Source organism: Lethenteron reissneri, chromosome 13 (assembly GCF_015708825.2).
Source record: "Lethenteron reissneri isolate LAM-NWPU_2019-01 chromosome 13, ASM1570882v1, whole genome shotgun sequence".
NCBI classification, from domain to species: domain Eukaryota; kingdom Metazoa; phylum Chordata; class Hyperoartia; order Petromyzontiformes; family Petromyzontidae; genus Lethenteron; species Lethenteron reissneri.
In genome coordinates, this window is record NC_083791.1 from 7,973,970 (window position 1) to 7,987,417 (window position 13,448).

The following is a 13,448-nucleotide window of genomic DNA, read 5'->3' on the forward strand; positions in this document are numbered from 1 at the left end:
TGGAATCCAACAGCAATGCACTTGCATAAACACGTTTGATGCATTTTTTTCCATGTATAGATTTTTAAGCGTGTAATCTTCCGTAAAATACAATTCGATTTACAAATATTTACCCTGGCAGTACAAAGTGAAATCGTCATTAGTGAAGGAATGCAGTTAAGCAATGCAATGCACTCCTCACAGGGAAGGGTGCATAACCACATTTGCCACTCTTATTAAATCGTGATGTGGAACAGGTTTTGGCCAATTACATTGATCAGATTTACACATCCAATAAGCAGTAGTAACATTCAAAATAAAGCCACGAGGAAATGTTTTGCCTTTGTTTATTGAGAGAATACAGAATATTTAAAAACATATACAGTATTGCAAAACAAAGCTCACATTTTATGCTCAATTAAGCAAAGTAACAGTGCAAGAATTACCCAAAACAGAACCACCCTTCGTGTTTGTTAACTTTTGATTACCTCCAAACAAGTCAAGGCTCCTGCAAGCAAGCAAGCTTGACATTTAAATCAGGATCAAATGATATGCAAGATTTATGAAGACACAAAAAATTCGACACAATAAAACAAAACTTTTTTTATACGCACATGGAGAAAAGAGATTTAAGATATTTAAAACAATTATACGGAACCTGACGATGTGGAAGGTTGCTTGTGAGTGTGGATGTCAGTAAAAAAAATGCATCATTATGGAGCCAAACGGTGGACATTCGATTTCTTTGTATGTCACTAAAACTCCATAGATATGTAAAACCAGAAGGAATAATCTGAAGGAAAAAAAAACATTTGAAGTGGAATTTGTGCTTAATATACATATTAAAATGCCACATTAAAAACACATCTTGAAAATAAGAAAGTCAAAGAAAACCTTAGACCCAACCAACTCAAGCCAAAATTAATCTACTCTCAAAATTGTCCAGCACTGTCCCTATATTCACATTTTGTATTTCGGAATTAAACATCAACTACTGCTTAGTTTGTTATAAGCACGCACATCAAAGCACATTTGAATTCATTAAAGGTGTGAATGTCTTTCTACATTTGCGTATTTTCTGTTATCACTGCAGAAGCGCAAATGTTCTAAAATATGTGTAGATTTATGTTAGCTTCAATGCCAGTTGCCAGAATGGGAAAATACATTGTTTAAACCAAGAACATTAACCCTTAAAGTTAATTCTTCAAATGGCAAGCGAATAACCGAAGTGTGCTCACTATTTACATGCAAATCCTACCATGCAATCACGACACAAATAATAAAGCCGCCAACGTTCAACTCACTTAAATCGGCTCAAAAAAATTGGCTTACTTTTATCGTCACTATGTTTTCTCTATCAATTCACAATGTTGCGTTGCTAGATTAAACCCCGAATTTATTGTTTTCTGGTAGTAAAATAGTATATGATGAAAAACATTTACCTGGACCATACTGCATAGAATGTGTGGTCTCGTGTTAAACTTATAAGATGGAAACTTTAAAATGTACCAGACATGAACCATCGCTGTACGAATGCTTCTAACTGTATGTTGACATATCTAACATTCCTTTCAAAAGCGGAATATTACAAAAATATACATGTCGCATACGCCCCGTTAAATCAATGAGCCAAAAGAAAAGGCGGCCTCTTATCAAGTCATGGGCTTTGAAATTGGTCACCAAAAACTCGTTGGTTATGCAATTCTCAACAAAAACGTCAAACTTTCAGGGAAGAACGCAGCTTTAATGGCACAAACCACTACAGGCAAAGTGCACAATTTTGGCGTTGGACATTTCCAGCCACTCAAAATATTTGATTACATTTTTTGTTAAAACTATATTGGTACTGCAATTCCATGACTTTCTGAGGATTTATTAATGAATTACCACCTGTGTAATACATTTCGTCCAGCCAATTAATGGAATTACAGATAAGGCATATAATAAAACTGAACTAAATTCCGTTTTACAGGAAATCTCTTCCTTTGACAATATTTTGATTTACCGAATAAAATAAAATAAAAAAAATCCAGCACAATGTCGCATATCCCACTATCACATATTTTCCCTCTCACCACAATGAACTGCCCACACCCAGTGTAATATTTGTGCATATGGTGTAACTGTCATGTTCTATATTTGGTTATATAGCCGACGTTTTTCACTTAGAAATATGCGACATTGTACCCCGTCACCATCAGCTTCTGCTCGCTGACATTTAAATCACATGAACAGAAATCCTCCCGTCACAACACCAAAACTGCATTCCACTCCAGTAAGTTTGTTTTTTACCAGGTAAAACAGACCTTAAAAACAAAACGTAAGATTATGGGTATACTATGCTCGACAACCAGATGAATGCATGTGGTTTACAACATTCCTGAGAATGAAATTATACAAATATCAAACCCAAAAGTGGACTCCCATATAGCCACACATTTTAATAGGTACCATAAAAGCAAATTGCTTATAACATGTGATCCAACTTTTTTTTCTCGCCATTTTATATTTTGTGAACAATCTGGCCAAATTGTCTTAACAAATAATTGAACCCCACCCCCACCCCTTAACCGAAGCAAAGCATGGACCCTTAAACGTATTATCACATATTCAACACACAGTTACTTAACAGTGTTTGCGCAACATTTGAGAAGTACAGAGGGGAGTGCTCGTCTTTAAAAGTGTAAACAGCGGAGCATATCGCACACAATGCTTTCACACAGCAAAGAAAGCACTTCTGTGAGTAGCGGCTGATGCATCAGGTACCTGCACCTTGTCACGAGGCATTGCAGAAAAAAATCTAATTGGGTGTCGTAAAGATGAAGTACCAACGAGGCCCAGAAATAAAGCTGCTAAAAAAAACCACAAGAGGCTTGCCAAACTTTGGGGGAAAGAGGAAGAAAAAAATCAACTGCAAAGTAACTTAAAATTCACTTTTGACCAGCAATATGTTACAATGTGAGAAAAAGTGCAATTTTGGCATGTTTAATTTTTGACGCCTTTTCAAAAATAAATCTTCCCACAACTAAACGGGCAACCACACACAGCATGACGCCTCAAGCAATTACAAGCGGTTCATCGTCCGAGAAGCCCTGAATCATCGGCACATCTTCATCTTCGTCCCCTGAAAAAAAGAAAATGTTTGGTTAGATTTCAGGATTATCTTTATGATATTTTACTTTTGCTGGACTGTTTGTTGGCAACTCCTCCATTTTTCTCCGTAACCCAAGTCCCTTATTGAAAAAGAGACTTTTAGCCCGAATGTTTTTTTTAGCCAGTTCACCAATAAAGGTAACAACGATGACATTTCAACGTGGAAAACAATACTCACTTGGACCACACATATACCTCTAGCAGCAGAGTTATGGGCGCACGATTGAAACATTGTAAACTTAACAGCCACCTAACAACCAATAACGCTTGATTAAGCCTGTGCATAATAATGTGTATATTCTAGGCAATACATTTGCACGTGTAAAATTCACCCCATGTACAGTACTGCGTCGTACAGAGATAGCTTTCAAGTCAGAAAATAGAACTGGGAAAATGTAGGTCACTGAGGACTTATATAAGCCGACTCAGTAATGAAGGTGATAGTGGGGGTCACAGAACCATATCCAGCCAAAATGTTTGCCAAGTGCTGGTGTTGACACTGCACCAGAGGTACTCAATGTAATATCAGTTGAAACGAAGGCAAGTTCCAGGCTGGTCTCACATACCAATGGTCACTTAATGTTTGTGGCTTGATATTAGATAACAGGACGCAAATATCGTAGTAGCAATGGACATTGACCAAAACACCACCGCTATACATAGACTATCAATGCACCGCATGGCCGAATGAATGTATGCGTACGTATATGTGCTTACATGAGACAATTGATATCTATGTAAATAAGCAAAGCGCACATGAACAAACAGAAACTTTATAGCTACGAGTTACAGTAAGAATAAATAACTGTTCTCTCCTCAGTGGAATTAATCTTCCGATGCCAACTTCAAAAGATTTTGTACTGAAGTAAAAGCTGTTATTTGGAGCCCGTGTCAGGTGCCTGCATCGATTCCATCAATGAAAGCCGGCCACCCTGCCTGAAGGACCCTTCCCCCTGCAATCCGTACCGTCAACTCCCTGTCTAAATCTAAGCTCAAGACCTTCCTTTGTACTTCGGCCGATAAACGACTGCTTCTACAAAACAAATATATGCACCGTCTCTGTACAACATTTTATTTATCCGGATATGGACAGTGAGAATTTGTTTAGCATGACGCTGCAGCGTGTAAATGGACTAACCACTTCAACTTTTTTTTCTTGGTTCTTTCGGTAAAGTCACGTAGAAAGAATTTAATAAAATAATAAAAATAAAACATAATAAAATAATTCTCAAGACGTCAAGGAGACAGAATCTGAATTCTGTCTCCTTGACAGACCTGTTCTTCACCTGAAGACGGCTACTTGCGTTGTGGCCGAAAGCTTTAAATCGACACTTCAACTTTGTCTAAGCGTGTGTCATTGGCCACATCTAGGTGGTACCAAGGGCCGCCACTTTGTGCCATGCACGAGCATTACCGCGATGGTCTCCAACGAGATTCAGCGGTGAACGGGACCCACCCTGCAACTTGCAGACGTCTCGAAACGGGAAAGGGCTAACGCTGTCCTCTACCCCCAAACTCGCTAGCACCCGGGGGCCACCGGCCAGCCGTTTGGCAAAGCAGAGGCACCTCACGGGGGATGGACCATCAGCATTTCCCTTCTTTGGAGAACCCTGCAGAACTGGGTTCACCATCTTTTTCTTAGGAAGCAATGACCCAACCTCACAAGGGTATCGACGAGTGCACGGCAGGATTACTAACCGTACAAAAAACTATTTATCTTTTTATTTTACCAGGTAAGGCCCACCGAGCTATATTGCTCTTTTTTTCAGAAGTGACCTGGCCACAGATGGTAGGCCAACAAAGTGGCTGATCATGTGGAAATGTACAGCAGCCAAATATTCTAAATTAATGTTGATTCTAAACGTGGAGGGAAAACCCGGGAGGACCTGGAGAAAAATCCACGTGACCACGGGGAGAACATACAAACTCCAAATATACATCAGTCGGGATTTAACCTACGACCTCCTGTATACCTAGTGAGGTAGTTACGTGTTTGCCCGCGGTGGAGAGATGTTGTTTACCCAGGAAAGGCTCACTGAGTCCCATTATTGTATTTTTCAGTCGGGTCCTTGCAAACATGAATATTCCAATCATCATTTATGGGATAATTATTTTCAAATTCAGCAAATTTAGACCATGACTCAAGCACACAATGGACTACTGTTGCGACTTAGATCACAAGATCCTTAATGTCCATTGTGAAGCAGTCAGCTCGTATATATATATAGTTTTTTATGGTTAATAAACCCGGAGTACTAACCGGGGCGGTCGATGGATTCGAACCATAAACCTATCTATCAACCTGTCGAGAGGGCTTCGGCTAGGCCAAGGGTTGGCGACCAAACTCCAAACATACAGATGTCAGGGTCAGGATCGAAGCTACGATCTCCTGCACACCAGGCGAGGCAGTTAACATCTCGTCACCACCACAACGCATAAACCCGATTGGGGGGGGTTCGAAGCAGGCGCCGGGCAAGACGAAGAGAAAAATAACCACGGCAGCGCGCTGCTGCGGGGCTACCCCACTCCTCACTTACCGAGGTCATCACCCATGGAAAAGGTGGCCGAGCCCTGGCGGGAGTTGTAGTGGCTGTTGGCGAACGCGGTGAAGCTGTTCTGCAGACGGCGGTGCCGCACGACAAAGTAGGCCATGACGCCACCCATGAGGAGCAGCACGAAGAACACCACGGGCACCACCACGGTGGCCATGTCTCTCGGCTTGGAGAAGAAAGACTCCGCTAAACAACAAGATGGGGGGGTGGGGTAGGGGGGGGGGGATTTATTGAATGGGCGACGGTAAAGCCGGGTGTCTATCGTACACTGCCGATGTTTGCAACTCTGCGTGTGCCGAACTGGTGACGACTTGCAGGTGAGTATTCACAATAATAGCAAGGGGATTCCATCCACGAATGTCAGCCGTAGCATAAATAAGTAGTTTTTATAGCACAATTTTTTTTTTATCAATCCAACTACATTTCCAAAACCGTCATTTTTAATTTCAGAAATTACGACACTTAATTTTTCTACAAAAACATGCAAAAATGTTCAGCGGAACTCCACAAGCAAAACGTAGGCAAAAATATGATCAATATTCTGCTTTGCCAAACGAGTGATGACAATTGCAAAAGCCTTCATCGTGTAACTATCGAATAAGATTTAACGAGCTTTTAAAATAAGAAATGTGTCGTTAATTTAAATGAGGCAATGTGCGGCCCTGTTACATTGCGTTGTGACACACGTGAACACCATCAACGTAAACCAAACCGGTTATGAAAATCGGGGGGCTAGAAAAATGGGTGAACGGACTTCGCTGCCCCACTGTTCACTCTTAAAACAGCAACTATTTCACAATGTCAGTGAAGCGCAGGAGACGTCGACGTTCGCGTACGTTACTTCGAACCTCTTTCGCACCGCGCGTGACCCCAAACGCGCTAATCGTAGGCGCGACAACACAGAGTGAGAGGCGCGGGGCGGACGTTGCTTCCTGGACGAGGGCAAAAGCCCCGGTGAGTGGCGGAGCCAACGCACCTGATTCGAGCATGTCGTATCTGGCGACGGCGCCGCGGCCGCACTGTTTCTTGCCCCCGCTCTGAGGGCCGCACGCCGCCTGCACCGTGAACGTGTAGTTGTGGCCCGGAAGCAGGTCCCTGACGTAGTAGTGCGTCTCGTTCGTGTTGCCCAGTCGCTTGGGTGCCGTGCTGCCGTCCACACACATGTAGACGTCGTAGCCCTGTCGGGGAGCGGGGCGGCGGTGGGGGGCGGTGAGCAACGGAGAATTTGAGATTGGGCGCTTTAACAATAATTCTCGTCGAAAATTCGCAAACGATTTTCGAAAAAGACTCATCACTTTCGATTTAAAGCTTTCGTGACTGCAGGGATTCATCTTCTTGGTTCTTTCGGTAAAGTCACGTAGAAGAGAAATAATAAAATAATAAAAATAAAACATAATAAAATAATTCTCACGACGAAGAACAGAACAGGTCAGATGCTGTCTTTCCGACAGACCTGTTTTTCACCAAGAGGACGGCTGCTTGCGTTGTGGCCGAAACATCGTGAGAATTATTTTATTATGTTTTATTTTTATTATTTTATTATTTCCCTTCTACGTGACTTTACCGAAAGAACCAAGAAGAAGACTCATCACTGTTGCGAGTCTGCGTGCGATATATCCCAACGGCTCGTAGCGCGCTTCGTATAAATAACTTAAAACCGAAATAGGAAAAGTTTTGGGAAACGTTCGTAAAGAAAGAGTGCGGCTCTGATCGTTTATTTTTTGTTCTTACCCAGTTTCTAACGAAATTGCTGTCTTGCATCGACACGTCTGCCCAAATCAAAAGTACGGTGCTGTCGTCCACGGGGATCACCTTGACGGTCTGCGGGGGAAGGATGTCGTCTGCATAAAGGGGAGAGAGGGAGGGTCAGGAAAACACACAAAAGGCCGTTCTAATTGTGCACCGATGACGGGTTAGATTTCATCCACCCCGCCCCCCCCCGTCCTTTTCATGCGTGACAAGATAAGAATAAGAGAGTAGCATCTCAGGACAACTTGAACAATTGGGAATGATATCAACATAGTTAGAGGGTGCAGTCAACCTGACAATGGTCCGATAAAGTAAAATCTGTGGTTTAAAAAAAAAATCTCCGCTCTTGCGGTCTGGTCTCAAAGGAAGATACCGTCCGCTGTAAAATCAAAGCAGCTATTGAAAGGATAAAAGTAAAAACATATCCGGAATAGACAACTTATAAAAGAAGATGCACAGATTTTAGTGTATGTGCTCTGATGGCTATGGATGTCTATGACACAGTACTGCGGGGGCGAGGGTTGGTGGTACGTGTATGTACACACGTTAAACTTATTTCACACCGTACGTAGCCAATAGTGCTAAACGGACGTCGCCATGTCCCCGTTCACCAGGATATGGCAGAACAGCAAGTGGATTAATTTCGATCTGTTTCTATCCAAAAAGGGATTGAGTATTATCCCCCCCCCCCCACCACGTAGCATCCGTAGGTTTTCTCCGTGTACTCCGGGAACCCCTCACGTTTAAAACGACACAGCGGGAGAACCTCAAAGTATCTCAAAAAGGTGTGGGGGAGGCAACAATGAAAGTGTTAAAGTCACCGGTGTCCTGACAGAATCTTTGGAATTTCTCTTCCCCATACCCCAAAAGAAATGTCCATAAGAGTGCTCAAACACAACAGAGGATGAAACGCCCAAATGCACACAGCATGACAACCCCGCAGAGATGCAAACTCTGCCACGCTGAATACACATGTTTGGACTGATTATTAAAGCTCTCCAAACACAGCCGAACTTAAACTGCGAAAGTGCTGGAAGGCTTGCCGGGATTCCTGAGGACGAAAGAAAAATGTTCTTTCTCCGCTCTTAGCACTGTTGCCACGTTACAAAGAGCCAAGAACGTTTTACACAGAGGTGCTATTAACCTTTGTGCACTTAAGTGGTAAACCCAATAGTGGGAAACGTTGTGATTGTGGTTAATAGAGAGAGAAAAAATACATGGCTCAAAACACCCACTGATATTACGACTTATGTCGAAAGATATTTTATGTTCATAATTGAGTTGTAAGTTACAAATAGATTTGTCTGCAACAGAGGAAGGCAATTAGATTGTTATGGTTTGGGGTCGCAATGGATTTAAGAAACAGATCTCTTTTGTCTGGATATTTCCATTTCGTTTGGATTATTTCACATTTTGTTTCTTGTGATGCACACTTTTGTCAGCTTCGTTCGCTAAAATGCATCGATTCCACGAGCATTTGCATAAATTCTACAACCACCGTTTTATGCAGAATTTTTTTTACACTTACAATTTGATACACTGGGTTAACAGAGGGCATGTGGGGGATTTAACAAACTTGCCAATGGCTCGAACTGGCGACCACAAGTGCGGTGGTGTTATCCATGACAACATTATCCACTCCTGGAAAAAAACGAAACTATTTAAAATTTTACCAGGTGAGGCCGACGGAGCGCTTTGCTTCTTTTTCAGAAGTGACCTTGCCACAAATGATAGCTCAACTTAGTGGCTTATGTGGAAATTTATAGCAGCCAAATACTCTAAACACGTGATGTTGATTTTAAATGCGGAGGGAAAAACCGAAGGACCCCGAGAAAAATCCACGCAACCACAGGGAGAGAGACACGCAAACTCCAAATATACAGGCGTCAGTGCCAGGATCAAAACGACAACCTCCTGTATACCAGGCGAGGCAGTTAACATCTCGCCACCGCGGCGCCCAAAAACTTAACGTGCAGAAGGTGGCTTTAGGCCACAGAAACACGGGAAAGATAAGGCACGCTCGGAAGGGGAAGCCGTTACCTGTTGTGAAGGTGATGGTCGGAGTTTCGGCGACGGTGTCCAATATTTTCACAACCGCGGTGTACTCCGTACTCGGTGTCAACGGCTTCACGACAAACTCCACCGTGTTGTTTGCGGTCGAGACACGTATATGTTTCTGATCAAGCACCGACAACTTGTTCGTCACGATTACCGTGTAGTTCTGGAACACACGGCGGTCAGACGGGGGGGCGTTAGGCTCGGCATAAATATCGGCTCGGTTTTGATGTAGTGCGAAGCCATGTTAGGCATTTTACGGCTTTGATGAAGTTATCATAAAAATTTAGTTCGGTACCTGTGACAGGTACCGCAAAATCCGACCATGTTTGTCCATTGCTCGCTGAGCTTGCATTGGCTTTCGGTTGCCAAACAAATACATTATAAGGTTGCACTCATTACACACAAAGTGCTTGCTACAAATGAACCACAAAACCTCTCATCTCGTCAAGGAAAAAAACCCGCATTCAAACTCCGGTCATTCTAACAGCGGCTTTTGGCTAACCATCGAACAAAGACGGTCACTACATCACCGTCTGGAATGGTCTTCCTTCCAATATTAGGAAGCCACCGGAGCTATGCACTTTTAAATCAATATTGAAAACTGATTTCTTCAGAAGTGCTTTTTGTGTTTAGTTTGTTGTCCTTCCCCCGCACGTCCGATTAGCACGGTTGGCTATGTGTGGTCGGAAAGAAGTTCAACGTGCATACATGGTAATGGGGGGACAAGATAAAACAAAATCGCTTTGGACCAGAAATTTTAAATCTAATGGCTGCAGATGTGCTGTGAACCCACGAAGATTAATTATAATGTAGAGCCCTTTGACAATGCACTCCCCCCACACCACATTGGCTCAAGGAGGTTGATAAAAAATCAGGTAGGAAAAGATGTGGGAGACCAGTCCAAACAGTACCTAGTGGGTTTTGTTAGACTGCTCTCTGCTGCCCACCATGCAACTACGCAGGCTGTAACGCCTGCCGTGCATGGCTGTTGCCCATCCACGCGCTACCCAGGCTCAAAGATACTTAACTTCCAAAGTCTGAGGTGATAGGGCACATTCTGGGGTTATTTGGTTAAAGATACCAAGTGGTGGAAAATAGTTCAGAAACAATAGAACACCTATCAGCAAAACTAATCTGAATACATCCTCGTCAATTGTAATTTATGAATTTATTTGCATCATTCGTACAATATGTAAGCATATATTTGGTGGAGGGGGGGAGAAAATGTACTTATTGTGGTAATGACTGGAAAAAAAGCAAAATGAAGGGTTAGAAGACCATGAAATTATCTACCCAACTATTCAAACATTAATGGGCATTTTCATCAATGAACAATTACAATTTCCATTCTCATGAGCTGTTCTGCACTGCGATAGCCAACGGGGAATTGGAAATACATCACAGGAAGCAGAAAAAAACTTAAACAAACTAGAATGACTTCTGTGTGTCAGCTCTACCACTGGAGTAAAGCGCCAAGATAAACACCTTATGCAATTTAAATGCTGGTATTCACAAAGACATTGCCAGGATAGTCGCTGGCCTTTTGGTTATTTTCCTTTGACATTCCACAGGGAAGCTTTGAAGAGTCTTAACATAAACCTACAACACAACTGCCTTAATTGTCATCAGCTGCAAGGATTGTAGTTGTATAACACTGGTTTTCAAGGTGACACCAATGTCCCAAAGGCACTACGACCTAGCTAATAACACAAAGCAGCAGCAAGCACAAAATGGCATCAAGTAAAATTATATACCATGCCAAGCAAATTGCTAGAATTACTAGAATTATTCCCCTATTAAGACGAGGGTTAATGTCATTCATAATTGCCATTGCATAACGATTGCACAAGACTTCTCTTTTGACTGACGACTTCCAACGCTCGCAAAAACTTCACGAAGAAAAAATATACAAAAACCACTCTCGTTGTGTCAGGCGTGCAACAATTTATAAACGTGCATAGGACCTCCGATGAGCATGGTTGGCTACGTACAGTGCGAAAGAAGTTCAACATACATTACATAAAGGACACATTCCCACATGGTTCCTTACCCCAGCTTCCACACGCTATATTGCGATCGCAAAAATGTAGACCAAAGCTAAACTAAAAACGATTTTATCAGGTAAGGCAAAGTGAGATATAATGCTCTTTATCAAAAGTGACCTGACCACAAATTACAGCTCAACGAAGTGGCTTATAACATGGAAATTTATAGCAGCCAAATACTCTAAACGCATGTTTATGAATGTGGAGAGAAAAATCGGAGGACCCTGAGAAAAATCCACGCGACTAGGGGAGAGAGACAAGTAAACTCCAACTATACAAACGTCACGGTCAGGATTGAAGCCACGACCTCCTGCATACGAGGCGGGGGGGTTAACATCTCGCCACGGCAGCACCCCAATGACAGACAAAACCACGAGACAACATGTATGTGGGTAAACTCACAATGTTTCCGTCGGGAATATCGTAGGGAGGCTGCCACTTGAGCGTGACTTCGGTCTCCCTGACCCTTGCGACGTGCAGCTCCCGGGGAGGCATTTTGTTGTCGATGATCCCGCGAGCATGCATGTAGTTTGACGGAGGACCCAAGTATGGTTTAACCACACGTACCTGCGGGGTTCAAAGTTCAGAGGTCAGAACAATACCCGCTCACAGTGCAACAGGCATCCCAGCACTATCGGGAAGGGTGGATGTGCAATGCGCAGAATGTATTGTGTGTATGAATATTAAACTGAACGGTCGTGCGACAGTAAGCGTGCTGCGCTATGAACCCAGCGACCCGATTTTGATTCTCGCTCACAGCCAACACCGGTGGCGATTTTCGAAATTGGTCCTGGGCCTCCCCTAAGGTTGACTCAGCCTCAAATGAGTACCTGGTGCGGTGTGTAAACATCGCCACAGGGGAGACAAGGGCGGCCAGGGGTGGGGTCCTGATCACCCACCCCCTCGTGTGCCGTGCCGGCCTTCATAAGTGCTCGCTAACAGCACTTGCCCTAAGTCTGTTAAGGCGATATGGGGGATCTTTGTCTTTGTATGTTGAACTTCATAATAAAGGTTTATGGGTATGTTGAACTTCTTTTGCACCGTACGTAGCTAACTGCGACAATCAGAGGTGCGGGTGAAGGACAATAAACTAAACACAACAAGCAAAAAAACGTCTCGTTGATACGGCGTTTGGCAATGGTGCACATGCACAAATGACTAAAACAAATACTAGCACTGGTAAATAACACCACCCTAAGAAAACCAAAAGTTATACTTCACATTTCAGGCAATGGACCTTCATCTGTGTTGTAGAGCCTGGAATGTCCACTATTATATACAATGTCCTTTTTGGGGCAGTGCTCTTGGCGAATGCGTTGAGCATAGTTGCCAAGCTGGAGTATTGTAAACTGAACTGTCAGATGATTACGACATCACACTGCCATGGTGTATTTAAACTGTACCCTTATCACAGTGGTGTGTCATGGCCAGGATTAGGAACATGCAGTGGTGAGATATTAACACTGCTGGAGCCTTAGAGCTATTTAGTTGATGAAAGTCTTATTACTAAGATATGTACTTTCATGTGAAAATTAAGTCAAAATGATATATTTCAGACGAAAAGTGCAAAATGTCTGAAAAAGTTAGCAGTTTTAAAATTACGTCTGTAAAAAAAAACTGTAGTTCTAACCATCTTACCATGATGATGTAGTCATCGTCTGTGATGATGGGAATGACAATGCTGAAGTCTGTTGTCGTGTTACGGATTCCGTTCTGATGCAGGTTGTACAAACTGACGCCGTAGTAAAGGCCGTACGTCTAGAGGAGAGTAAAACAAAAAACAGCCGCAATGTTAAGAAGCGTGGATGTGTCATCAACTTCCAGTGACTACTCAAAACAGTCCGCACCGACAATACGCTCGGTCCTAATAACTGGAGTATTAAAACAAAGACCTGCTTGATACCACCGTGTA

The 13,448-nt window shown here is 42.8% G+C and overlaps 1 protein-coding gene across 3 annotated transcripts in view; it reads right to left on the bottom strand.

Moving 5' to 3' along the window:
* Positions 1 to 310: 310 nt before the first annotated feature.
* SORL1 (sortilin related receptor 1) overlaps positions 311 to 13,448 on the bottom strand; it is an 86,564-nt gene continuing 73,426 nt past the window's right edge. For all 3 annotated transcript variants that reach the window (XM_061550972.1, XM_061550971.1, XM_061550973.1), the window contains exons 41-47: positions 13,175 to 13,294; positions 11,939 to 12,103; positions 9,474 to 9,654; positions 7,416 to 7,525; positions 6,661 to 6,862; positions 5,670 to 5,870; positions 311 to 3,103 (exon numbers count right to left, since the gene is read on the bottom strand). In XM_061550972.1, the coding sequence (XP_061406956.1) occupies positions 3,036 to 3,103; positions 5,670 to 5,870; positions 6,661 to 6,862; positions 7,416 to 7,525; positions 9,474 to 9,654; positions 11,939 to 12,103; positions 13,175 to 13,294 (1,047 nt within the window). In that variant the 3' untranslated portion in view covers positions 311 to 3,035. The remainder of the gene's footprint in view (positions 3,104 to 5,669; positions 5,871 to 6,660; positions 6,863 to 7,415; positions 7,526 to 9,473; positions 9,655 to 11,938; positions 12,104 to 13,174; positions 13,295 to 13,448) is intronic.